This window comes from Passer domesticus, chromosome 3 (genome assembly GCF_036417665.1).
Source record: "Passer domesticus isolate bPasDom1 chromosome 3, bPasDom1.hap1, whole genome shotgun sequence".
Lineage (NCBI taxonomy): Eukaryota > Metazoa > Chordata > Aves > Passeriformes > Passeridae > Passer > Passer domesticus.
The window spans coordinates 36188550-36212828 of record NC_087476.1 but is presented as its reverse complement, the minus strand read 5'-3'; the positions used below and the strand labels follow the sequence as shown (position 1 = coordinate 36212828).

Genomic DNA, 24279 nt, shown 5'->3' with positions numbered 1-24279 from the left:
TTTATCAGAACAAATGTTGTGGAGAAAGTCCAGTGGGTATTTCTGTTTTCTCTCTGCTCCCTAAGTAGACAGACCCATTTGTAAAACAGGTGGAAAATTCAATGTCAACATGGTAAATGTTCTTTTCACATAGCTTGGGAGTTAGCATTAGAATTTGTTGTTAGCAGAGTTTGTGCAAATAAAGGAATTTCAAAGCTAGCTGTGATTTCTCCTGGATAGGTCCTGTCCAAGCTGGAGACCTAGAATGGGGGTACAATTTCCTCTTCATGGTGAGGAGCTTCTGTAGGAGGGTATAGCTTGCCCCTCTCATAGGTACTGACCAAGTGAGAACGTGATTGTGTCATATTTTTATATGCTTTCCATCCCTCCTCTTCCTTTTTTAGACAGCTTCTTGACTGTGAAAGACAGCTTGTTTAATAAGAAACTCTTAAATCTGACAGGCTGAGATCCAAAGCTCTTGGCCTGTGAAGAGACCCAAATTTCTGTTGCCATTAGGTGTTGGTTGGCCAAACATGTCTTACAGGTCCAGAATTTTCAAGACATGTGCCTTATGGAAATTGTAAATGAAATTTTTAATAAATTGGCCTTTAGTATCTTTATTTTGTGACATGGGGTGCCACAAATGTTGTCACTTAACTTTTTTTCGTTAAGTGCTGGTAGCTACTGTGTAAGTTGTCAAATGTATCTCAGCTTTTGTCTATACAAAGAGTTCAACTACTGATCCCCGTCCAAAGGAAACACAGAGTGTACAGGCAGGGTCTGAAGTGGAATATATGTGTGGCATTTCAAGCTGAGTTGTAATCAGAGCTTATTAAACATGAATGGGAAATAATAACATTGTGTCCCTTTCCCAACAACATTTGGTGAAATTATCCCTTTATGAGGGCTTCAAAGAAATAAATAACATTTAATGTTTCCAGTGGATTAAATCAATATTCACAGTGGATTGAGTGACAGTTTTCCAGTTCACCTGTTTTCATTTAATGTTTCTGTTTTGTTTTACTCTCTTAGCTAAAATGTGATTCAGTAGTGAGTGCAATCAGTGCTGGTCCAGGAACAGTGAATTTTACAATAAACAGGGAATTGTTAGCAAAGGTGAGTAATGCCTTTTAAGTGCTTTAAGGTAAAAATCACTTTTTTCAGTATAAAACTATAGAATACCTACTATTGTCTTAGGAAGGTATTTTCTATGTAAAATTGTCTTTCACAAGTTTTCCCTGAGGATCCCTCCTCCCTTGTTGCTGATTTGTTATGTAGGCCTAGAATTTGAAATGTGGCTCAAGAAACTTTCCTCTTGTGAAGAAACAATGCACCTACTGTTCACTAATAATCATAACTCTTCATTTTCCTCTCTCTCTGCTTTAAAGTGCAGGCTTATTTACATCTACTTTGAGTTTTTACAGTGTGCAACTCAGAAGTTTTCATCTTGTAAATACTCTTGGTTTTATCTGGCATAGAGGTATTTGATAGTTTTCATTACATGCTTTGCTGAAGAAAAAAAAAAAGTCAAGGGGAAAAAATCCCGAAGGGAAGATGTATTCCTCAATATCCTGACTGAAGTATACAAATACATTGTAACTGAGCCAATGGCTACTAGAGAATAAGGGAATAAGTAAATTTTGTGTGTGTCTAGCTTGCCTTCTTAGGTGTCATAGTCAGAACAGAATTAAAGGTTTTTTCAGATGCTGTTTCTTTAAAAAAAAGCCACTGTAGAAAAACTTTAAAGTGATTTTTTTGAATGAGAAAAATTTCCACTGAATGAAGTGAGATTTCCACTTTATTTGACTTTGTTAAAGGCTTCTGTTATCTTCAGGAATCTTGTCCTGTTCATATGGCTTCACAGATTAGGTCTGTGCTGCACTGGTCTGTGTGACCTCACACATTTCAGTTTATGCAGGGCTGGCTTGGTGCTATGAGCACATCACTGATAAAACTCACACAAACTGTCTTGAGGAATATTTTAAGGTATTTTACACAGCCTCCAGACTTTCAATGCAGACATGTTTTGGTACAGGTCATTCATACTGGCCTTACAGACTTGCAGGTGGGAGAGAGAAAGAAGAGTTGTTTGGCTACATTGGGATGGAAGAGTTGGCTTTCTTTGGCACTAAAAGAGTAGAAGGTTTTCACAAAATTCAGCCTTAATTTCCGTCAGAACTTTGCCTACAGTTTCTCTTAAATGTTTTGTTTTATCAGATAGAGCTTTCAAAAGTTAGTGGGATTTTTACCTGTGTATGAGACCTTGTTTGCTTGGTCCATAGACCAGCTGTCTAATTAGTAATGTGAATAAAGGATGTGGGATCAGTCTCCTTTGTGGCTGGCAAACAGTTTTCCTGGCAGTGCTTTCTGTTGATGAAACTCTTTTGGGGGTTTGTTTTTTTGTTGGTTTGGTTTTTTTTGTTTTTTTTTTTTTTAATTGTGCTTCAGACTGTGCTGCAACAAGTGTGGAAAGATGGCTCAGAGTATGGAGTAAAAAGTGAACTTTTCTCTACAGTTCCCAGCCAAAAGGCAGTGATTGAGTTCAGGTAAGCACATCTGAGGGGTCCTTTGAGACAAGTGCCTTGTCTGCTGATTGGTATTTTCTGGTTGATATTCCTTGCTGTAAAGTGTGATGCCTGTGGTGTTAAACCATATTAACTAGTATTATATTTAGCTGTATTTAACACTCTGATATATTCACCAAGTAGAATATAAATTATATTCAGGGATTTGAGGCTTTTTCCCAGAATGTTTTTAAGGAGTTCATGCCTTACGCAGCCCTCCATTAAGAATATTCCCATTTAATGCATAATAGCATTCAGTTTTTAAGAAAGCTTCTTTTTATTTTGTTATGAAGAAACAAAACCTCGATTTCCAGGCACTAAAGAATTTCTTTTTGCACCTTAATACCTTCTTCCCTGACTTGTTAAAGCAGGCAGGTGTTTAATTGCAGCCCCCAAAATTTTTTTCCAGTGCAATTTTTTTGACCGTCACCTACTCATGGGATGAAAAGTGGCTGACTCAGATTTTTTTTTTTTAATGTATAAATATTTTTATTGAGTAATATTCTCTGTTCAGGCTTAGATAGTCACGGAAAGTAAGAACTTGGCTTTAATTTGAAGGTTGAATTTTCATAGCTGAACTTTCGTTTTGTTATCTGGGCAAACAATTGTGTAGAGAGTTGGTTTTTTGTTTTTCTTCTTTGTGGGGATGGGCATTGCTGGAAAGATGTAATTTTGGTTGCTGATCATTGTACATAAGATCTCTCGTCCTGGTTTATCTCTGAAAAAGACATGAGGAGAATGATCCATATGTCCAAAACTTGTAAAAGGTGAAAAGATAATTTTGGTTCTTTGTCACCTGCACAACTGGGCATTGGTTAGCTTTTTTTGTTGTTTGTGGGGTGGTTTAACCACAACACTGTCTGTTAACTGATACTGGGGGAAAACAGGTTGGATATGAAAACTTGCTGTCTAGGACAGAAGCTAATCAGGGAATCTTATGGGAAATTTGAAAATGGAGCTTTTATTTCACCTCTTCTAGATGCATGAGTTGAATTCTTTTAACTTGGTGATGTAGCAGTTTTGTCCACTGAACAATCATTATTTGTAAAAATTCTGTTACAGCTCCCCTAATATTGCCAAAAAGTTTCACATAGGACACCTGCGTTCCACCATAGTAGGTGAGTGTGCATTTCACTGTCTCCTGGAGGGGCTGCTTTGTGTGCCTGCCTCACTGACAGGGGAGCACTGCTGACATCTCCCTCCTCTGGTGTCAGTGGCCCTGTCAGGCCCCACTTGCTAATTAAAACCTTTCTGCTCATTATGCAGGGAAGAAAAGAACGTGGTGTGTCGCTGACAGATTTATTAAGTCACACATAATATAGTTTTATGACTGTGGATATTAAATGAAGTAGCTTAAAATTGGTCTTCAAAGACACCCAAGGCAGTTTTTATGGAGGTGTTATGAGAGTTCTTTGAATTTCAAATTCTCAATTTGTACTGGACTGCAGAGCAGTTCAGATCATTATGTCTTGGTGTCTGTCCTGCAAAAAGCTTGCTTTTATATGCTAATTACTTTATGCCAGTATTACTGAGATAGTTGCTGTAATTTCTAATAGAATAATTAATAAATTTCTACTGCAGTGCTCTAATGGTATATGAAAACTGTATTTGTCCCTCATTTCCTGATCTCACAATAAAACCAGTAGGTTGAAGCAGAAGATCCTGGAAAATCTGTGTATCTGATAATGTATCAGTTTTTAATTATACTTAATTCATCATGTATGGTTATTAATTATGCAAAGTAATTGCTTCTTCCATGGACAGATAGTTGAGTGAAATGATGTATTTTGGGGTTTTTTTATGTTCCATTTCTGGATCTTTTGTTATATAAAAAAACACTTTCAGAAGTAGTTCTGTAGAGCAATGTTTGTCCCAGAATAAGACAATTAATTAATTACAGAGAATGGAATTGGAAGTAATTGCAAGCTATAATGTGGTGTTATAACAATACAAGAAGAGAGCTTTCTGCATCCTCTACAACAGTATTGTAATTAAAAGGTACCTTTAAAGCACAGGAAAATAGAGGAAGGGATGTGGGTATTTCTCCTTTGTAATTCTAAGGTTATAGCTAAGCTCAGGGGAGAGATGAAGAGTTTTTGTTGTAAGAGCAGCTGGAACTTATTTATATGTCCTTATATGATATGACAAGTTTGGAGCATAGTCTGTTAAGTGCAGAGCTCAGAACTGCTCCTACATCTATAGAGATTCAGGAGCTGATGTTCTATTTATAACATCAGAGTTAACAGCAATTTGTGAATTTTGTGTGTTTGCCTAACCTGGTATGAGGGTGCCTGGCTGTGATGGAATTATGTATAATGCCATGTATTTGTGGCATTTGTGATCTTACACTTTGCAATATGTGCATGTACATCCATCCACCCGTGTATGTTTCTGTCCCTGTTGTCTGAGACACTTTGTGGCACTGTTGAGATGCACAGCTTTTCTTTTCCTGCTCAGAAAGGAACAAATTCACAATTTTTAAAATTACTGCTCCTGCTGCTTTCAGTTGCCAGGTGTTTTAGCAAATCCTGTGGAGTATTCCATGTGATTACTTTTCCTCTTCATTTTGAAAACAGGTGCTACAAAACCAGAAAACTGTTCCATAGGGATGAGAGACTACCTGCAACTGAATAATAATATCATTTTTGTTTCATTACCAGGGAATTTTATAGCAAATCTCAAAGTTGCGCTGGGACATGAAGTAGTGAGAATAAATTACCTTGGTGACTGGGGCATGCAGTTTGGTATGTTTCAATATTTATTTATGCTATGCCCTTTTCTACTGTATAGTATGGTCTAGGTTTTCAGCTTTAGTTTTTGTAGACCCACTGGATTCACTCTGCTCATAAGGAATGATATCTTGTTTCCATGGGGGTAATTTATGGTTCATTTCCTTAAAAAATCTGAACAAAACAATCCAGACTGATCCATCAGCAGTATGAGCTCTACTGATGTCCAAGAAATAACAGGATCAAATTTATCCAACTGTTCCTCAGTAGCTCCTCTCTCAGACTAAATGTGTAATTTGGAGGTTATATGTTTTGGTTTGGGTTTGGATTTTGGTTTTTTGGTTGCTTGATTTTTGGGGTGTTTTTGGGGGCTTTTTTGTTGTTTTGTTTGTTTGTTTTTTGTTGATTTTCCTTTTCTCATTATTCATAGAGCTTAATTAATTTCCACAACAACCTCATTTTGGCACATTGGGGCCCAGAGAGAGATCTTTAGAGATCTCCCTACATTTTCCCCAAAATACTCAGTTTCCCCTTGAAGTGTAGCAGAAGAGAGGTGTGTAGCTGGAGAATGTGCACGTGAATAGGGACTGGAAGGTTGTCAGTCCAGTATGCACACACAGGCACCCCCATCCCTTCTGAAATCATCAGATCAGTGGGGACTGAAAAATCCTCTCAAGTGCAGCCTGAGGATGCATGGCTTGATGTTTACTGCCACACCAGAGGTCATTTATGCCCCACTGCTGGATCTATAGCAATCCCTCTGTTGTGGCAGCTGACCCATCACAGCTTTGTTGACTTCTGTTGTTAGTCTTGCATTTTAAATTGATCTATTTTTCTAATTTCCCCCAAAAAGCTGGTTTTGGCATTTTTTAGGCCTTTAAATAAAGGCAGTCATGGCCACTTCCTCATTCTTGAAAGCTGGTGCACCTCTGAAAACTATAGAAATCCCCACTTCTTCTGCAGTAGGCTCTGGAAACTGTCCATTTATTGATGTTGAAATGGCAAACACAGAGTGCCGTGTGTGTCAAGTGGTCACTTCTGGTTATTCCAGCCCTTGTGCTGCCCCCTCCAGTTTCAGTGGTACTGCTGGTTTTGGGGACATCAAGGAATCAATTTTATGAACAGAATCAGGTTGAAAATTTAAAGTCAATACTGTACTTTCACTCCATTTTTATATTCAGCTTTGTAAGTGTAGATAACTAAAATACATTCAATTCTACCTGTTGTCATTCCAGACTAAGTTCCTGGGTTTTAGACAGTGCAGTGTAACATTCTCAGGACTGTAAGAGTGGTCATAAAACATTCTTTCCTTTATTAAATTATATCCCCTGCAGCTTGTCTTTCTTGATCATGTTTCTGTAGCTGATAGCATGAAACTGTAGCTTATAGCTTTGTTTCATGTTATGATTTGTCTCATAAGAATTGAATACAGAATGAGTTCACCAAAAATTGAGTAAATTTCATCCTTGCATATGTCATTCATGTTTGCCCCTTAGACATAATTTTATCCCTATGCTGTTGTATAATGAATGTGGCAATGACAGTTAAGCAGTGAAATGCTGGGCAGATAAAAGGCTTCTCAGCTGACCTCATTCAGTCTGCCTTTGAAGATACTAAGTAGCACTCTGAAGTCTGAATATCAAGAATTTTATGTATTTTAATATAAAGGTTCCTGAAGGTATACCTGTCACAGTACCTGTTATTTACATGTGTGCCATTTGTGCAGCACACAACTCCTAGAATCATGTTTCTGACCTAGTAGTTCCAGCTATTTTTTTTCCAAGCAGGCACTCCCCTCTATTTGGACTGGCTCAGGTCAAATATATGGCAGTATTATAACAAATAATGATCCTGCTTCACAGGATTGTAGCATAGCAGTGCTACTGTAATGGTCCTTTCTCAGAAGCAGTGCTGTAATTAATGATCTGTCAGCTGGTTTTACAACTGCTATTGTCAGAGGCTTTAAAATGTAAGAATTGAAAACGTATTTTCCTGAAACATAGCAGAGAGGCCCTCAGCCTTTAGGCAGTTTTGGGGCAGGTTTCTTAAAGTAACAAAGCCTATGCAGTCACACTATCTGTCCATCTGTCTTCCTGTCACTCTGCCCCTAATAAATTTTGACCCCACTGGGCAACTTTAGCTGGATCTGACAAAGAAAAATAACTCCATGAGAATTAATTTCTTTTGGCATTATGACAGTTGGCAGCCCAGTAAGGGCAGAAATACAATGTATTGACCTCTGGGAGGGAAAGTTAACTTCTGTGTTTAACCTGCTGGCTAACCAGTCAGCACCTCTAAGTCACAATCAGTTCCAACATGAGCTGCATCTTGCCATTAACTGGTGAGCGTAACAAGGTCTGGGGATAATATGGGAAGGACAGAAAATGGAAGGATGTGTTTGGGTAGAATAAAGACTGACAGTTGTGCTGGAGATTGGAGTGTGAAGTCAGCATTGAATAGTGGAATGTTTAGGTACACTAATACCTAAGAGAGATCATTAGGAAACCCACCTCTGATTGCTCATAGAACAAGCTGTCCTTAACTAAACTTCCTTTCAATAGGATTACTAATACAATACTAATGGTATTTCCTAAAACCTGACCTGTTTTTCTTCAAGTCTGCCATGCCTTCTTCTGTCCTTCTGTACTCAGTGTTTCTAAGAGGGAAATTCTTGAGACAGTGCTATTTGTTTAGTTGCAGAGAGTTTTCCAAAGGGATACCTGCATAGCTGTTCCTACATCAGTCCTGCTCCTTGTCAGCTCAGAGGAATAAGCTGGCCTTAAAGTCAGCCTCAGATAATCTAAAAGGCTGATGAGTTAATACTGCTGCATTACTGAAGGAGTTAATGGGGTCTTTTCATTTAGACAAAAGGATTGTGATTTGGATTTTTTTTCCCTTTTAGATAACTTTTGGAAAGTCCTGAATCTGAATTGGATGCTCACAAAAAGCTGCATATTCTAAGCAGGCAGCAAAAATTAAATTTCCCTTGAAAACATTGCATGAGTATGAGGCTGTATCCCAGTTCTTATTGTCCTTAAAATGATAATACTAATAAGGGAGGAAGCAAAACAAGGACTTCTGAGCATGCTCTGTTTCCACTGTGTGGCTTCTCATTTATATCGTGGTGCTGTGTAAAAGATAATTGTCTATACAAATCTAGAAACAAATTCCTTTCATGAGGAATTGAGAAATCAACATAGTAGTATTTTCTAGCTGTTATATTTCTAGTGGGGGGTGGTGTTTGTGCAGTGGAATAATATGTTGTGCTTTTGTTTTTTGTTTTTTTGTTTTGTTTTTTTTTTTGTAGCATACACCATTATATTCTTTTAAAATGTTACAGTGTTAAGACTAGACTTACAAAAATGACCTGTCAATATACTCTGGTCTGTTGTCTAACTCTATATGTAATTGTTATTCAAGGCTTATTGGGTGTTGGTTTCCAATCCTTTGGCAACAAAGAAAAACTAAAATCTAGTCCGTTGCAACACCTTTTTGAGGTAAGTTCAGAGAAGACCAACTAGATTTGCCTTTCCAGGATTAAACAGGTTATGGTTTGTTGGCTTGCCCCATTCAAACATGCCTGATACCATCTGAGTTAGTATTTACTTTTTGTTGATTTTTTGATACTCGTAAATGGTACTTTGTGTGTGATGTAGATAAAAAGCACATAAGGGATTTATGTACTGACCTGCACAGACCCAGTAACCAAGAGGAGAGGATGAGTAATGTTCAAGCCTTCATCCTCTAAAAGATCTCACATGTTAATGGGGCTTAGTCAGTCAATGTTCTTGTCTGGCACTCTCAGGAGTTTTCTTACCACAGAGCTGAGCTGTGCTTGCTCCTTTGGGCTGGATGTGGGAGCTGTGGCTCATGCTGGTGCTCAGGCAGGATGCCACAGGACAACTGTTCTGTACAAATCTGTCTCATGGCAAAGGAACACACTGTGTTTGAATACCTGGGTACTCCGCAGCTGCATGCATGTCAGTCAGATTGTTTCTATGGCAGGGTAGCTCCTTCTGAGCTTGCCAGCTTCTTTGACACAGGTAAACTTTTTCTGCTTGTTCCCTCATCCCTGAGCCCTGAGGATTTAAGTTGATAGATTGTCAGCACTGAGGTGTTTTAGAGCTGTGGAGTGATTTAAAGAGAAAACAAGAAGCAGTCATATTTTTGGGGTCGTGCATCACTGTCTATTACTTCATTTTTATTTGTACTTTCAGTCCACTCTTAGAATTTAAATTTTTTATGCTTGAATTTTGCCCTAAAGTTTCAAAATACCGGTTATTGCAGTAGGATGTAGGCTTTATGACCTTAAAAATTTGCCTTTAAGTGTAGAGATTCAATCAAGATACAAAAGATTCTGAAACAGTAGTTGTTTGAGACCAAATTAGTTTCTGAGTTCTTCACAGTTTTTAAGTGTTTGTTCAGCTGTATGGCTGTATCAAAAACTGAGATGTGTTTCAAAGTGGAGCTTTTTCTGCTGGTGTGTGAAATCAATCTTTCCTATGAATAGAAGCTTGTAAAATACTGAGTCTATCAAAGATTTTGCTGTTTCAACTGTTATCTCAATTTTAGGCAGTGCAGTTTCCATAAATGTCAATTTTCTGGTCCTCTGAAGACGTGGCTATGGTTTTAAACCTCTGTGATAGGTTCCCTTCCATGCATAAATTAGTTCTGTATTTTGCTGCAGTTCTTTCAAGGTTATGAAGAGGATGATAGTGGCAGCAGTAAGGAATTAGGGCATTAGTCTTCTTTCAAGATAAGCTGCACATTTGCCTATTGGGCTTTGGGCTATTTATTCTTTCTTTAAATGGGGAATGTGTTGCTTAAATAAGTATTTTAAAATTTTGATGTTAAAAATGTCATCTTTAAATGTATTTGTATTGTTCTTGTAGAACTGTTTTTATTGGAGGAGAGGATTATACTACTTCATCATTTTCAGTGTCATATTTTAGGTGTATGTGCAGATTAACAAAGCAGCAGAAAATGAAAACACAAAAAAGCTGGCTAAGGATTTCTTTAGAAAACTGGAAGAGCATGATGAGCAGGCATTGTCAATTTGGAAGCAATTTAGAGACCTCAGTATTGAGGAATACATCCGGATTTATAAGGTACAAATCATCCAAATGTTTTTTCTGTGTTGTTGGTAAAATGATCTCTTTTCTGTATTGCTTCATGGACGTAATTGACAGTGCACAGCACCTTTTCATGTCGGAGACTGCCAAGCAGTGAGTCTGCTTGGGATCAGAGATTGCTCTGATGTTACCAGTTCATTGCCTTCCCCATAAACTTTAGAATGTTGTGGGGAAGCTGTTTCTCAGTATGCCAGGCTGAGCCTCATTCTGCTTGGAAAAAGCACAGTAGTTGATTTCTCATCCAAGCAGGCTGTCACTACAGTTGCTGATGTGCTAGATAAGTTTTATTTAATTGTGTTCAGGTAATTGACCTTTAGGCAAATTCTCCCTTCTCAAAAGTCCTGAAGCTCAAAGTGTGGTGCTAAGCAGCAAGGCAAATCAGTGTTGAGTAGTTATTGCTTGGTTTTGCTATATCTTTGAAGTCAGAAACAACCCACCAAATTTAAAAGTTTCCATGTAATAAATTTTATTAGCAGATGACTGTTTTCACATTTCTGATCTAATGTTGTAATGGTGCATATTAAATTGGGTGTAAGACATTACAGCAGCAGGAGCTCCCTGCAGGTGGAGTTGAGCTAATAGAGAGCTTTCTGTTGCACACTGTGATCTCATGAGTGGAGCCAGTGTCTGCTGTTTCATGAGGCATGTTTGTGCCACTGACCTAAAAATTAACCTTAAAAATTTTGAAACAGCTTATAATCCAGATAACCTGGCTGTGCTTTAGCTTCTTCCCTGAAACATGTCACTGGAGCCAAGAAAGTATTCTTAAGATCTCCTAAGTGAGACACTGGATAATTCCTGTGGAAATTTGGCCTCTGGAGGTCATTAGGTACTGGGCTGTGTGTGCAGCTGCCTCTTGAAAGTCACCCATCACTGATCACATGATGACTGGTACAGCTAGGTCTTTCTCTCCCAATTTCATTTAAACTAAAAAGTTTTGAACTGATGAACTGACCAGGTCTGACAGTTAAGGTCATCTTGTCTCCTCTGAATGTACCCTCAGCCTTCATGGCAATGATAATTTGCATATGCTCAGCCATGTTTGTGAGCAGCTTTTACTTTTTAAAACTCCTCTTAGCATCCTTTTAAAATAGGGTGGATGTCCTGTCCAGGGAGCTCCTCTGCAGCCCACTGGTTTCACCTCCAGCACAGCAAGGAAGAGACTTGTCTCAGAATTGTGTATGAATTCCTCTGACCAATTTTTGCCTGATTTCTCATGAATCTTACATTGAACATTATGTTCACCTCAGGGAGAGATTCATTCGAATGCAGAAATCGATTAAATCAAAATCCAAGCATCCTTTCCTTTTAACAATGAAGTGACATTTCTTGGAATAACATTAATCTTTGCACTGTCTGATCTGTGACCTATCATCTGACTTAATTTGAAGAAAAATGGTTAGCCTTGATCTTAACAATATTACCCTTCTTTGCATTCTTGTAACTCCTCAGCGTCTAGGAGTGCACTTTGATGAATATTCTGGAGAGTCATTTTACCAAGAGAAGGCCCAGGAAGTTCTGAAGATGTTGGAAGATAAAGGACTCCTTCAGAAAACAATGTATGAACTCATTCAATCTGTTGGTGCACTTTATTTAACATCTCAGTTGCACTTCAAACAAGATAAGATGGGTGAGGTTTGTACATAATCTGAGGGGAAGAGTTTTCTTTATGTGGTTTTGGTAGCTGTTCCAGTAGAAGACCATCAGGATTTGTGCAATCACAGCTAAAATTTACATTTTCCTTTTCTGTGACTAGCACAGAAGCCTGGCCTTGACAAATTGGGTACAATGAGTGTGTTCAGCTCCTAGTGGTGTTTTAGGCTGTTGAGTAGTTTGGTACCTGTGTGTGCCACTTAATGAGCAGAATTAGGTGAGATCCTTACCTTGATGAACGAGGTGCCAGGCTGAACTGGGATGGAGGCTGTAATCATGGAATGCAGCAGAATGTGGGCAGGCTGCTCCCTGCCATCAGCAGTGGTGACAGCAAACTTACAGGAACTTCAAAAAGCCTGAAAGGAGCCTCAAAGAAAAAGAAGGAGACTGTCTGGAGGGAAGGGGGCTTGTGGCAAGAGGCCTTGGTTTTGGCTCTGACCTCAGTCTTGCTGTGTAACAGCTTGCAGTGACATCAGTATTTCCCTCAACTTCCAGAAAAGGGACAGGAGTTGTGGATCTCTCGGAGAAGAAGGACCTGTCAGCGGTTTCCACCGTCATGCGCAGTGATGGGACATCTCTTTATATAACAAGGCAAGTAACCTGTGCTCCTTGCCAGTCGTTTGGCCAGGGGACTTCTGAACATGAGCACATTTATAACTGATGGTGTGGATTCTGAAGATTTTTATTTCTAGGATGGTTGTAAGTGAAGCTAGCAATGTAGCTACGATGGGATGAAAATGGCTTTTAAATGCTTTTCCTCCCCCCTAAATATTGTTAGTAAATCTCCTCTTTGCATAAATCATAATATTTTCTCCAGCTACTAACTTTGAAAACAAAGCTGGAATCTCTGGATCTAATAAATAGTTGCCAAATAATAAAGGTTTTAAAAAGACCTTTGCTTAAAATGTTTATTGATGGTGTGATACAGGAAAAAATTGCTTGTTCAGCCTTGTCTTCATTGACTCAGTGGACCATCAGAGGTGTAACATCAGTTTTATTGCTGCTTTTCAGCCATCTCATCAGTATCCTAAAATTCCTCTTGGGTGTTTTAATATGGAAGCCTTAACAGTTTCTTTGTGCCAGGAATGTAAATAAATCTAGTGTCTAGCCCTCAGGGTAAACTCTGTACAGCTTTTCAAGGCAAAGGTGTTAGAGAGATGCTGCAGTCAATCCTGTGCATTAGGGAGCCGCTGAATCCTGTAGCCAAATAGAGACAAAGATGCCACACTCCATGCCCACAGGTCAGCCAGGAGAGTAAGCATGAGTACCTGATCTCAACAGGCCCACACACAGACCCAAAACCATTCAGCACAGTTGGCATTTTGTTCCCCTCTGGATGATTAGGATGAGTATATAGCTCTATGTGTATAGATACATATGTGTATGTGATACGCATTGTGATAGATATGCTTGTGTTAGGTATGTGACAAGTGTATAATTTAATAATTCAATCAATATACATGTGTATTGTATGTGCACTGTGTATCCCTCCAGTGGCTGGAGTCCCTGTGGTCTCTCCAGCAGCTGGCCTGGACCCAACAGTGCAGACTGCTCTGGGTGCCCCATCTCTGCAGGCACATCGGGGGGACAGGACATGTTCCCAGGACATTTTGCCTACTTGCTTGGCAGTTCAGCTTGGCATTTGCTGTCAGTCACAGGAGGATGTGTGTGCCCTCACTCCAGCTGTTGGCTGAGACACCTTGTGACCCCTGGTCAGGCTCCAGCTGTTATCATTTCGTTTCACTTCTGCCCAGTCCCCTCAGTCTCTGACACCACAGATTCATGGCCTGCATGAGCTGTAGGCCCCAGCTGCAGCTGCTGACACTCCAGATCCATGTGCACACAGAGGAGAGAGCCCCCTCACCCCAGGAGAGTTTGAAATGGAGTTTCATGGGAAGACAGGACAGACTGTGCTGATGAGGTGCAGGACAGAACTACACAAACGTATAACCAGCAATCAACTTACAAGCCACCCATCCCTGTTATCCTCTTCTACTTCTCTTTTCTTATCTTTGGCTCCTCCCCTCAGCATTCCATGACAAATCTCGTGCAATTGCAAATGCTTTTTTTGGGTTGGAATGCAAGGCTCATGGTTCTCCTGTGACAGTCCTGTGTGCTTGTGTGTGTTTAGATGAGCTTTGTACCATTTAAGCTAAGGCTGAAATCAGGTTATTTTTCCAGGAAAGGGTTGTTTCTCTCAGGTCCCAGCAGGCAGACAGACACTGGACTTACTCTGCACCAAAGAACAGTTTCCTCAGTAACTTTCTTAGGTAGTGGTTTAAAAAAACATTTCAGATGTGTCATCAGCAATGTACACGTGTCCTTTTTTATGTGTAAGGCATACATGGATCCTTCTCTTCAGGAAGTCCTCTGCCCTCCATAAAAAGCAGGTTATTTTTCTAAGAGGTAAGTTAGTGAGGTATGTCTGAGCAAAAGTTCAAATAGTTTCTCATTATCTCTTTCAGAGATCTTGCAGCTGCTATAGACAGAATGAATAAGCACAGCTGGGATACCATGATTTATGTGGTAAGTAATTCTGGATTCAGCACACACTTTGGTGCTGGCTCTCTCCAGTAACCCGGGGCCTCTGGCTTGCAATATGACTTTGACACACAGTATTTTGGGCAGCAAAATGGGTGCCCTTACTGCCCAGCAGCTGTGCCTCTGTGTGGCAGTGTTTCTTGGTTCTGTTCCAGTGCGTGACCCCCAGAATGGTTAAAAAATACCTTTAAACTGAAGGAGAGTAGTTTTAGATATTGGGAAAAAATTGTCACTCTGGGGGTGCTGAGGCACAGGAACAGGTTACCCAGAGAGGCTGTGGATGCCTCATCCCTGGAAGTGTTCAAGGCCAGGTTGGATGGTGCTCTGAGCAGTGGGAGATGCCCTTTCCCACAGCAGGGGGGTTGGAACAAGGTGATCTAAGGTGCCTTCCAACCCAAGCCTTTCTATGATTTTATGAAAATTAGCTCTGGAGTTAGTCTCTACTCATTGCAATTAGTTTGAAAGGAACTCCTACTTGATTTGACATTTTATTTTCCTTATAGATGTTGTAATTAATAATCAAACAAACCAGAAAAAGCTGTTACTATTATAAAGGGTTTTAAAATGTTAATTTAGAAATTAATGGTCTAAAATGAATCTAAGTCTACTCTGAAGTCCTGATATCTTATCTGAAATGTACATTTTTATGGCTTTGAACAATGCCTTAGTTTCATTATGTAGAAAGTGCAGATAAAGTACTACTTAATCAACCTGAATGAAGCAGTTGTAGTCAGGGAATCTTTTTGTATTTATTGGTTTCATTGTTTTGTTTTTTCACAATTCTAGCAGTATCAATAATGGATATGAATAGCAGGACTATGTCCTTACTTGCCTGAAACTGTTTTTGAACTTGTATTAGCAAGAAAACAGCATGTGATGCTTTTAAATCTTCTTTTTCTCAGATTTAGAAAAAAACATTACCAAAGCCATATTCTTTTATATGAAGTCCAGAATTAGTAACATGTGGAAAAAAATCTGTATTTGGTAATGTCCTTGTACCTTCTCTGTACAGCTTTTTCAACAGTCAATATAATGTGACATATAACAAGATGCAGGGAGAGAGATCAGTAAGCCAAACATTAAATACACAGTTCAAAGTGCAACTTCTAGTTATACTACGTTCCTCCTTTTAGCTTCAGTCTTCAGGAAGTTTTCTGTAGCTTGCCATTCTTACATGTTGTCACAGAACAGAGAGTTTTTGGTTATTCTGGGGGAAGTTGTTTGGTTTTGGTGCATGGTTTTCTGCCCCTGCTGGCTGGAACAGTGAGTTCATCAGCATCAAAGGGCAGTGTGGCTGTGAAAGTGCAATGCTTCAGATGTTAAGGATGCTTCCTGTCTGGTTCATGTGGGTGGGCAATTATTTGTGTTTGTTCCAGGAGGTAGCAAGGACCAAGGGAGACAGAACAATTTAAAAAAAAATAGTTGGGTGTCCACTTGGCACAAATGGAGATGTCAGCTGAACTTTCAGCTAGTGGCAGGAGCAAGCACAGGAACAAGAGTCTTGAGCAGACTGCTGCTGTAGCTGAACTCCAGCCACTGTTCAATTCCTTGCCTGGTCTCCTTCAAGTCCAAAGAGATGCACAGCCAGACTGTGATGTGACTCGTGTCCATCACAGCCAGTGTCTTGTCCAAGTGGGAAATGACAGGTTAGCCTGTCCTGTCCTCTCAGCCCTGCTCAGGTTGTATGGGTTTCAGAGGACATGGTTAGTATTTTTATAATTTCTGACTTTCTGAGGGCTGAGAAAGTGGGTCATAAAATAAAAGGGCAAAACAAACTCTTAGACTCTTGTGGGACAGACAGCCTGGTGAGGGAGCTGCCAGCCTTGCTTAGCTTTGCTGCTGATTTGTGGCACTGTTTCGTAGTGAGTTAGGACTTTAGTCAGTGTTACCAGAGGCAGGAGGCCTTCATGGGATTAAATGAGAATGCTAATGATTTTGGTCTTTAATAATTAAATACAAACGTATTTCAGAATGCTGATCTTGTTACAAGAAATTATTTAGAGACTCTGGAGTCTTATTTCACAAGATCATCTTATTTTCATCAGATCAACTTCTAAAGAAGAACATTAAATTGGTTTACTACTTGTAATGCTGTAAATCAGTGTATTCACCAGTTTAGGTTTTAAAAAAATCCTACTTATTTCATAAAAAGGCAGTGGTACGAGCCAAATATTCAAAACATCTTAAAACGTGTGGCATGGTATGAAAGAGGTACTAGGATTCCATTGAATGTTGCACTCAAGAAGGAGATGAAAATGCTTTTAGATATGAAGAATTAGATATAATCCATGCTGGCAGACAGCAGACTTCTGCCTTAAAGCCAGCCACTGAATGAGTTAGGTCTGGCTTTGTGGAGTGATGCACCTCATCTCTAAGGTGCATGGAAAAGGACTTGGGAAGCCTTGTTTGAAGCACCAGCCACTGCTGACCTTTTATCAGCCTTGCTTGTGAGTCAGCATGGAGAGGTGATTCCCAGGAGCAGAGCAGGTTGTGAGGAACTAGGAGAGAGGAGGCAGGTGCTTATACAGTGGTAGTTGAGAAGGAACACAAGATAAGCATTTCACTCCTTGTCCCAGAACAGCAAACAAATGAGAAATAGTGATTATTTGGTTATCTCTGCACTGTTTTTTAAGGAGGGACAAAAAGGAGTCTGAGTGAGGCAGTCAAAACAACGAGGTAGGAAAATGAACCTCATAGCAGCAGCTGTAGCTAGAAACACATATGAAGGCTGTTAAACATAACATGCAATCAGAAATAACTTCAGTTTGTAGGAGAGTAACTGAAAGTGGAAGAGAGCACAAGATGCAACATTGTTATGAAATTGTGATCATTTATACATTTTTTTGAATTACGTACCTGCCTTATGATGTAAAACTACAAATCATGCTGGAGACAATAGGAACTGGTGGGTTCTGGAGGCAGACAGCCAAAGAGGTGTTCTGTTCCTAAGCCACAGGACCCTTGGAGTTTGGTGATATAACCCAGGGGTATAACAAGAGCAGCAAGGTTCTGAAGTGAAAACAGAGATGTTTTGTTTGATGGGCAGCTCTCAGATTGCGAGAAACTAAAGAACATTAAGGTTTCCTTTCACTTCATGTCTTTGCCTTCATGACCTGAGAATAATAATTTCTGAAAAGGTAGATTTCTTTTTCTAACGTAATTCAAAATCCCATTGCTTTAGATTCCAGCTGTCACAATTTTCAAGTCTGGCTTGCCTTCATGGGTCTTAATTTTGCTTGCAATGACTTACTGGCACTGTGGTATTGTGTGTTAAAAGCTACTCCTTATCAGACTTGTAGTGTTTTCTGATATGCATCAATTCTATTCCTTAGACAGATAAAAGCCAAAGTAATCACTTTCAACATTTATTCCAAATACTGAAGCTCATGGGTTATGACTGGGCAGAAAGGTATGTACTTAAAATTTGTAATTCTATTTTGGTTTTGGTGGTTAATTTCTTTTTCCTCAAGAACATATTATATATGTACATTGAAACTTCAGCTGAGTGTTCTTTTGAGGAGACTTTCCTGCTGGTGTCCATCCACCACCATGCTATAGCATACATCATGTAGGTATTTTGGATGAAACTAAGCTCCAAGTTGGGATGCTGGTGTGCAAGTAATGGAGTCCAGAGTACAAGCAGACATTTTGCCTCTAGAACCCAAAAAGTACTGGTCCAGCAGAGAAACAAACCCTCAGAATTATGTGCAATGTGGGCCTCAGGTCCTTATCAGCAGCCTTTTCATTCTGTGTGTCCACTCCTGCTGGTCTGATTTATTTGTGGATGGAATCATTGCTGTGTGTTTAGGATGTGAAAAACAGCCCTGTCTCTCATTTAACAGGTTTTTCATAACTGCCTGATGTGGAAAAGAGAAGCAATTTTTAAGAGACTTTGTGGCATAGTTTCTGGGATATTGTGTGGTCACATATTAAATTATTACCTCTTAAAATATTTTATTTTAGCAGAGATCAGAATCTGAATCATGCTTCAGGCTTGAAGTATCTATTGCAGGGGAGTGTATCCCTGCTGTTATTCAGTGTAATTACCAATCTTGTTAGCAATCTGAGCAAAGGTCAGTAATGGATCTCCAGACTAAATCATATTCCTCTCTGCCAGACTGCATGTCTTTTGTGGTTACATATAGGGTTTTAGCCTTCAGGAACACTAACCTGCCTCCTTTCACAGTGCTTAAAGTTGTGCTAAAATTACCTTAGATTCTGAATCAAGAATATCACAAGCAGAAACAGTGAATGCTTTATTATTAGCAATGATTAATTATACTGTTAGCCTAATGTGGCCACAATAGAATTATTATGACTCCTTTTCTAATTATATTAAGAGATCTCTGTTGCCACAGTAATTTGATCTGTCTACATCCTGCCTCTCCTCAATTTATTGCAAATTATTGCATTGAGGCCTCTGTACTAAAGCTAGTAGCAAGAGATTCCTGAGAGCACACAAATGACCAGGCTATCATAACTCTGATCATAATTTTCCCATTATATAATAAGTATGGGGCTTGGTTGCTGAAATGAGAGTTACTGATTATATCACTGAGCTTCCCACGTTGGAGTGTTATTTATTCAGCTGTTATTGCTGTTTCCTGGTAGAAAATCCAGCTCTGAAAAAAACACTGCAAACATTTCTCTCGATTGAAATATAATTTTGGTCCTGCTGCTTCTCAACACAGGTGCCAGCATGTGTCTTTTGGTCTAGTTCAAGGTATGAAGACTCGGAGAGGAGAAGTAATTTTTCTGGAAGATGTTTTAAATGAAGTTCGCTCAAGGATGTTACAAAACATGACTGCCACAAAAAGTTAGCTATTTCAGGTCTTATTAGCTTCTTTTGATGTTCTGTGTTGATCACATTGTGTCATCTTTTCCACCCTTCACTTCTCCCTGTGTTGCATTAATCACAGTAATATGCTCTTTTTATTTCTTTTTGTACTAACCATAATATAAACAACATTACAATAATTCTTTGCAATTCTGTGAACTCCCCTAAATTGCAGATTTGTGAATTCTAACATTCAGTGAAACTATTTTATCGTGCACTGAGAAGGAAGTACCTGCCTTTGGGAACAACAATTGTTTTTTTCTGGAGGGACAAATTAATCAGTAGTAGATCTGGGGCTGGAGTTCAGGGATCAGTGAGACTTCATCCAAAGGATTTATAGCTCTGACAGTTTTCTCTGGCAAGAGCAACCTTTGCTTGCCTGCCTCTGCTGCCTTGTCACCGTGCCCGAGTGCCAGGAGGTCACTGCCCTGCCCCAGATTGTGCTGAAGGGGGGGTTTGCCTGCACCTCATGGGGCTGTGGCTCCAGGATCGTTTCCTCCTGATGCACTACAGATCCAAGCAGTTCCCAGTGAAATGCTGCCCCCTCTTGTGCTCTCTGGAGTTAGGTGCTGGATTGAGCCAACGATCTGATCAGCTTAAGTAGTATGCATCTTCCTTGCTCTGTCTCCTCAGCTTTTTTGGAACAGATGATTTCCCTTGTAAAATGGACAAGGAGGTGGTGTCCCTGCACGTGGCAGGGGGTTTGGACTGGATGATCTTTAAAGGTCCCTTCAAACCCAAAGCATTCCGTGATTCTCCCAGTTCAGATTCCCTCAGTATAGTCAGTTTAGATATTTACAGTGGATGGTGTGAATACTCCCTAAATGCACATCCAGATGGTCCATTAGCCATTGGAACAACTTTTTTTTGTTCATGCATCTTGTGTCACTTGGAGCTTTGTATTAGTTTTTCAAAAAAATCTGCATTTCCCTGATCTTGGAGATTGCCTGTCATAATTATGAAAAGGAATTCAGTGTAGCCTGCACAGTCTGTTGTAATGGAGCCTTCTCACCTCAAAATCTGTGCTACACATACAAGGGGAAGTGGGAAAAAGCCCAAGTGAAACAGCTGTTTTCAGCTTTTAATAAAGATTTATATCCTGGACTCCTTGCTGCACGCATCCTGATAATTTCCATATTGCTAGTGTACAGTTATGGAAGATCTGCTCTTTTATTGGCATCTCCAAGTCTGAGCAGGAGTCATTATGGTACTGCAGACTTAACGAGGTTTTTCTGTTTCTCTTCAGCAACCAAAGAGATCCAAGATCCTGTGGAGACAGCAGAGAAGGTTGGCCTTGCAGCACTCATAGTTCAGGTGAGTCTGAGCTGCCTCACGAGGTGTCTGCATTGTCTGTGAGAAGTTGCAAATTGAGATGAAGAGCTGTGTCTGGGTGACATCAATTTATTGTTCCAGGACTTCCGGGGCCTTCTGGCATCTGATTACCAGTTTAGCTGGGATCGAGCTCTCCAGAGTCGGGGAGACACGGGTGTGTTCTTGCAGTACACCCATGCCAGACTCCACAGGTAAGAGGAGCATTTCTGCACAGCACAGTCTGACATGAATTTTAACCTTATTAACTTACTGCTTTGCTAAGTAGTAGTGCTAACTCCTTAAATGTGACACATGTTCACATCTTCTGCAGAAGTGTGAGTTTAAGATAGAAATCATTGAGACTTTCCAGAAGAGCAGGCCAATTAAAATTAATTTTATACCTAATTTCCATGGAACTGAACTAACTGTTCATGTAGTTTCTCAGTTCTAGGAATAGCTTCTCTGTGGTTGGTGTCACTGATGAGGAATGGTTGTCTAGAACTAAGGAAACTGGGCATTTTGGCTTTTACATCATACTTGTAAAACACACCACATCACAAACTTTTGGCTACCCACAGTAACTAGTGGATTATTTTAAACATTATTTCCCACTGTTGATAGCCAAGATTAAAAGGAGATCACTTCCTATTGACTCAGGTCAAACACTTTACATGTTTAATTTTTTTTAAAGCGTTTCAGAAGAGTCCAGGTTGAACAGTTGTATCAATTACACTGAATTGCCAGAGCAGACCTCAATATGTGTTTTCATGTAAGATTCCTTCCTGGGTGAGGCCAAAGGTGTGAAGCAGATTGATGTTGTGAGGCAATGGTAGCAGGTGGTGTGCAGGGTGAATGGGATCAGGCTTGCACATTCTCTGGTCTGTTCTTCTTGTGCTCCCTTGTCATGTAGGTGTTGGTGGTTCCAGGGTACCCTTAGTGGGGGATTGACTACCTCCCTAGTCCTTTTAGCTTCTGGATCTGTTGTCCATGCACATCTCTAATCCTCTTGATAACTGAATGGCCAGCACACATTTTAATTTTTTTTAAATCTTAGGTTGAAGTTAGCTAGTCTGTGTTCCATTCAGCTTGAGCAGAGCCTACCCTGTTTTCTTAAAAACACAGATTACTGTGTTTTTTTCATTCAGCATTGCTAAGAGACTGTTTTCATCCAATATTTGTTTTCCATTCTTATGTTTTAGTTTAGAACAGATGCATGGGAATGCAGAGCTAGCTGATGTGAATGTGGCATGCTTGCAAGAGCCAGATGCCATCTCTGTTCTTCAGCATCTTCTCAGGTTTGTCTAGTTTTCAAATACCATTTCCCTTAAAATAAATTCCTGGATATGCCACTGACCTATTGAGAGGGCACAGACTGCATGACTGTAAGAAAAAATGGCTTGAGGCAATGACTTGCCTTTTGTGCCACATGGATTGCAACATTTGAAATGGCTGTGGCTTTAGAAGCCATATGATGGAAAAGCAGTATTTGGAACATAGTCTGTGTACATGAGCCTCCTAATTATTTCTTGTCTTCACAAAAGTGTGCTCAGCTCTGTATAAGTATTAGCTGCAGATTTGCTTGGTCCCTCATGTTCTGTTTTTGTAATGTGAGGAAAGAGAGAGGTGGTGAGGGACCTGGAGTATGTGCATGCACATTTGGGGCTCAGCATCCTTCAGAGCTACTGAACATGCACAACTGGTACCTGTTAATAACAGTGGTGTTCTTCATTAATTCAGTCTTTCAGCTGAGCAGTTTGTTTTCATTAGTTCATAGATGTGTAATTAAACCGTGGAGACAAGGGAGTTGTCAATGTTGCACAGCCTGTGATGGAGTCAGAAACTACCAAAGCTTTCAGAATTCCTACTGAGAACTCCTATATACTGCGTTGCACACTGTGCAGTGTCAGCAGGAACTTTTTTGACCATACTAAGACCTTTCTGAGGCCATCTGTCTAAAATTAGGACTTCCAAAAGTCATGCCAGTGCCCCAGGTGGCTCCTTTGAGCTGCACATGTGGGCTGCAGAGCCCTAGCATTAAGTGGAGCAGCCTCCAGAGGCCTGCCTGCAGTCCATGGTTTGCTGCACACTCTCTTGAGCAGCAGCAGGAGCAGCCAGCTCTCAGCAGGACCACTAGTGTCTTATTTATGCAGTGCCATTGTATTTCACAGAAAACATGTGAGCTGTTCCTTGGGATTTTGTTATATTTTTACATGACTGCTGAGCTGTCATTGTCATGGTGTGCTCCCCAGTTCTGCAGCATGTCCTAGAGCGGAAGATTCCATGGCAGTTCAGCTTGGACATGCTGGCAGGGATGGGCCTGGGAGCTGAGCAGAGATCAGCAAGTCCAGTCCCCACTTTGAATTTGAAATCTCTTCAGCCCTGGAGGTGTTGGTGCCTTCTTGCAGGCTGTGAAAAAGGACAGCAAAACACATGAAGAAAAAACATAGCTGTCATGACTCCTGTACTACCCTGTTTAATACTGTCTAACAAAGTCAAGTGTATTGTGTAAGTCATGTAGGATGACCCTGCTTGAGCAGGGAGGTTGGACCAGATCACCCTCTGTGGTCTCTTCCAACTTGAACCATTCTGTGTGATGCTGTATTCCAGGATTTCTTTTTCTAATGTTGCAAGATTCCTTTTATCTACTTAAAATTCTAAGCTGCATTTACTAAAGGCAGTGTCCTCTAAGGGACTATTTTGACTTTCTTGGTTATTTAACACATTTTTTTGCTCCTAGAAACGTACAATTAGTGTTGAGATGTAAAACCAGACACAATGTTCCAGGAACAAATATAGCTCTTGTGTTCTCTGTGCTATAGCCTGCCTCTCAGAGCTGTTTGCCTGATGAGGAGCAGAAGCAATCTCCTTCAATAATAAGTGAACCAACAAACAAGGAAGGAATAATCAGTTGTGTGCTAATGACATGGCTTAGGTCTGCTTCAGAAAATCGGTTTTGCTAATTCTACAGCTGTGGTTGTGTGCTTGTTCTAACTTAAACAAGTCTGATGAGCCTTCTATCTGAGTACACCTTGTACACTTCAGCAGCAAACAATCCTTTCCTTCCTTCACAGGTATGACGAGGTCCTGTACAGATCTTCTCAGGATCTGCAACCCAAGCACATTGTCAGCTACCTCCTCACACTGAGGTAAGGTGTCTGCTGATCCTGGCTGTGTCTCCAGTGAGGACAGGTCTTCCTGAGCTGGCTCTGCAGCCCTCACATCTGCACTGCTTTGAAGAGTAAAAATAGTGGGAAGATGTAAATTTGTGGCACAGTTTCCCTGAAGCGGGAAATATATAAAGTAGGACAGCAAATTATGTCATAAATACTTGAGATTAAGGCTGGAGCCAGGAGCCTCCTGAGAAACTTAACAGCTTTTAAGGAATAATAATCATTTGGTTGAAACCCAGTATCTGAACCCAAAATCATGCTGGCCTAATGATGTCTCAAGGAGCAGATTTTAGCTGATAACATCCTCTCAATATCAACATTTCGGCCAGGAAATTTTATCCAAACTGTTTTAACCACTATCTC

The 24279-nt window shown here is 40.1% G+C and overlaps 1 protein-coding gene across 10 annotated transcripts in view; it reads left to right on the top strand.

Annotated features, from left to right (window-relative positions):
• The window catches only part of RARS2 (arginyl-tRNA synthetase 2, mitochondrial), a 32218-nt gene that overhangs the window by 2694 nt on the left and 5245 nt on the right, over window positions 1–24279 (top strand). For 8 of the 10 annotated variants that reach the window (XR_010358424.1, XR_010358423.1, XR_010358422.1 and 5 more), the window contains exons 4-18: window positions 1012–1095; window positions 2428–2525; window positions 3606–3661; window positions 5204–5287; window positions 8693–8769; window positions 10225–10380; window positions 11857–12039; window positions 12518–12648; window positions 14523–14583; window positions 17931–18007; window positions 19290–19414; window positions 20682–20749; window positions 20849–20958; window positions 21946–22041; window positions 23818–23892. Coding sequence is in view for 6 of the 10 variants with exons in the window: in XM_064412618.1 (XP_064268688.1) it covers window positions 1012–1095; window positions 2428–2525; window positions 3606–3661; window positions 5204–5287; window positions 8693–8769; window positions 10225–10380; window positions 11857–12039; window positions 12518–12648; window positions 14523–14583; window positions 17931–18007; window positions 19290–19414; window positions 20682–20749; window positions 20849–20958; window positions 21946–22041; window positions 23818–23892 (1481 nt within the window). In the remaining 4 variants the exon portion in view is untranslated. The remainder of the gene's footprint in view (window positions 1–1011; window positions 1096–2427; window positions 2526–3605; window positions 3662–5203; window positions 5288–8692; window positions 8770–10224; window positions 10381–11856; window positions 12040–12517; window positions 12649–14522; window positions 14584–17930; window positions 18008–19289; window positions 19415–20681; window positions 20750–20848; window positions 20959–21945; window positions 22042–23817; window positions 23893–24279) is intronic. The other 2 variants (XM_064412619.1, XM_064412617.1) reach the window with 1 other exon arrangement.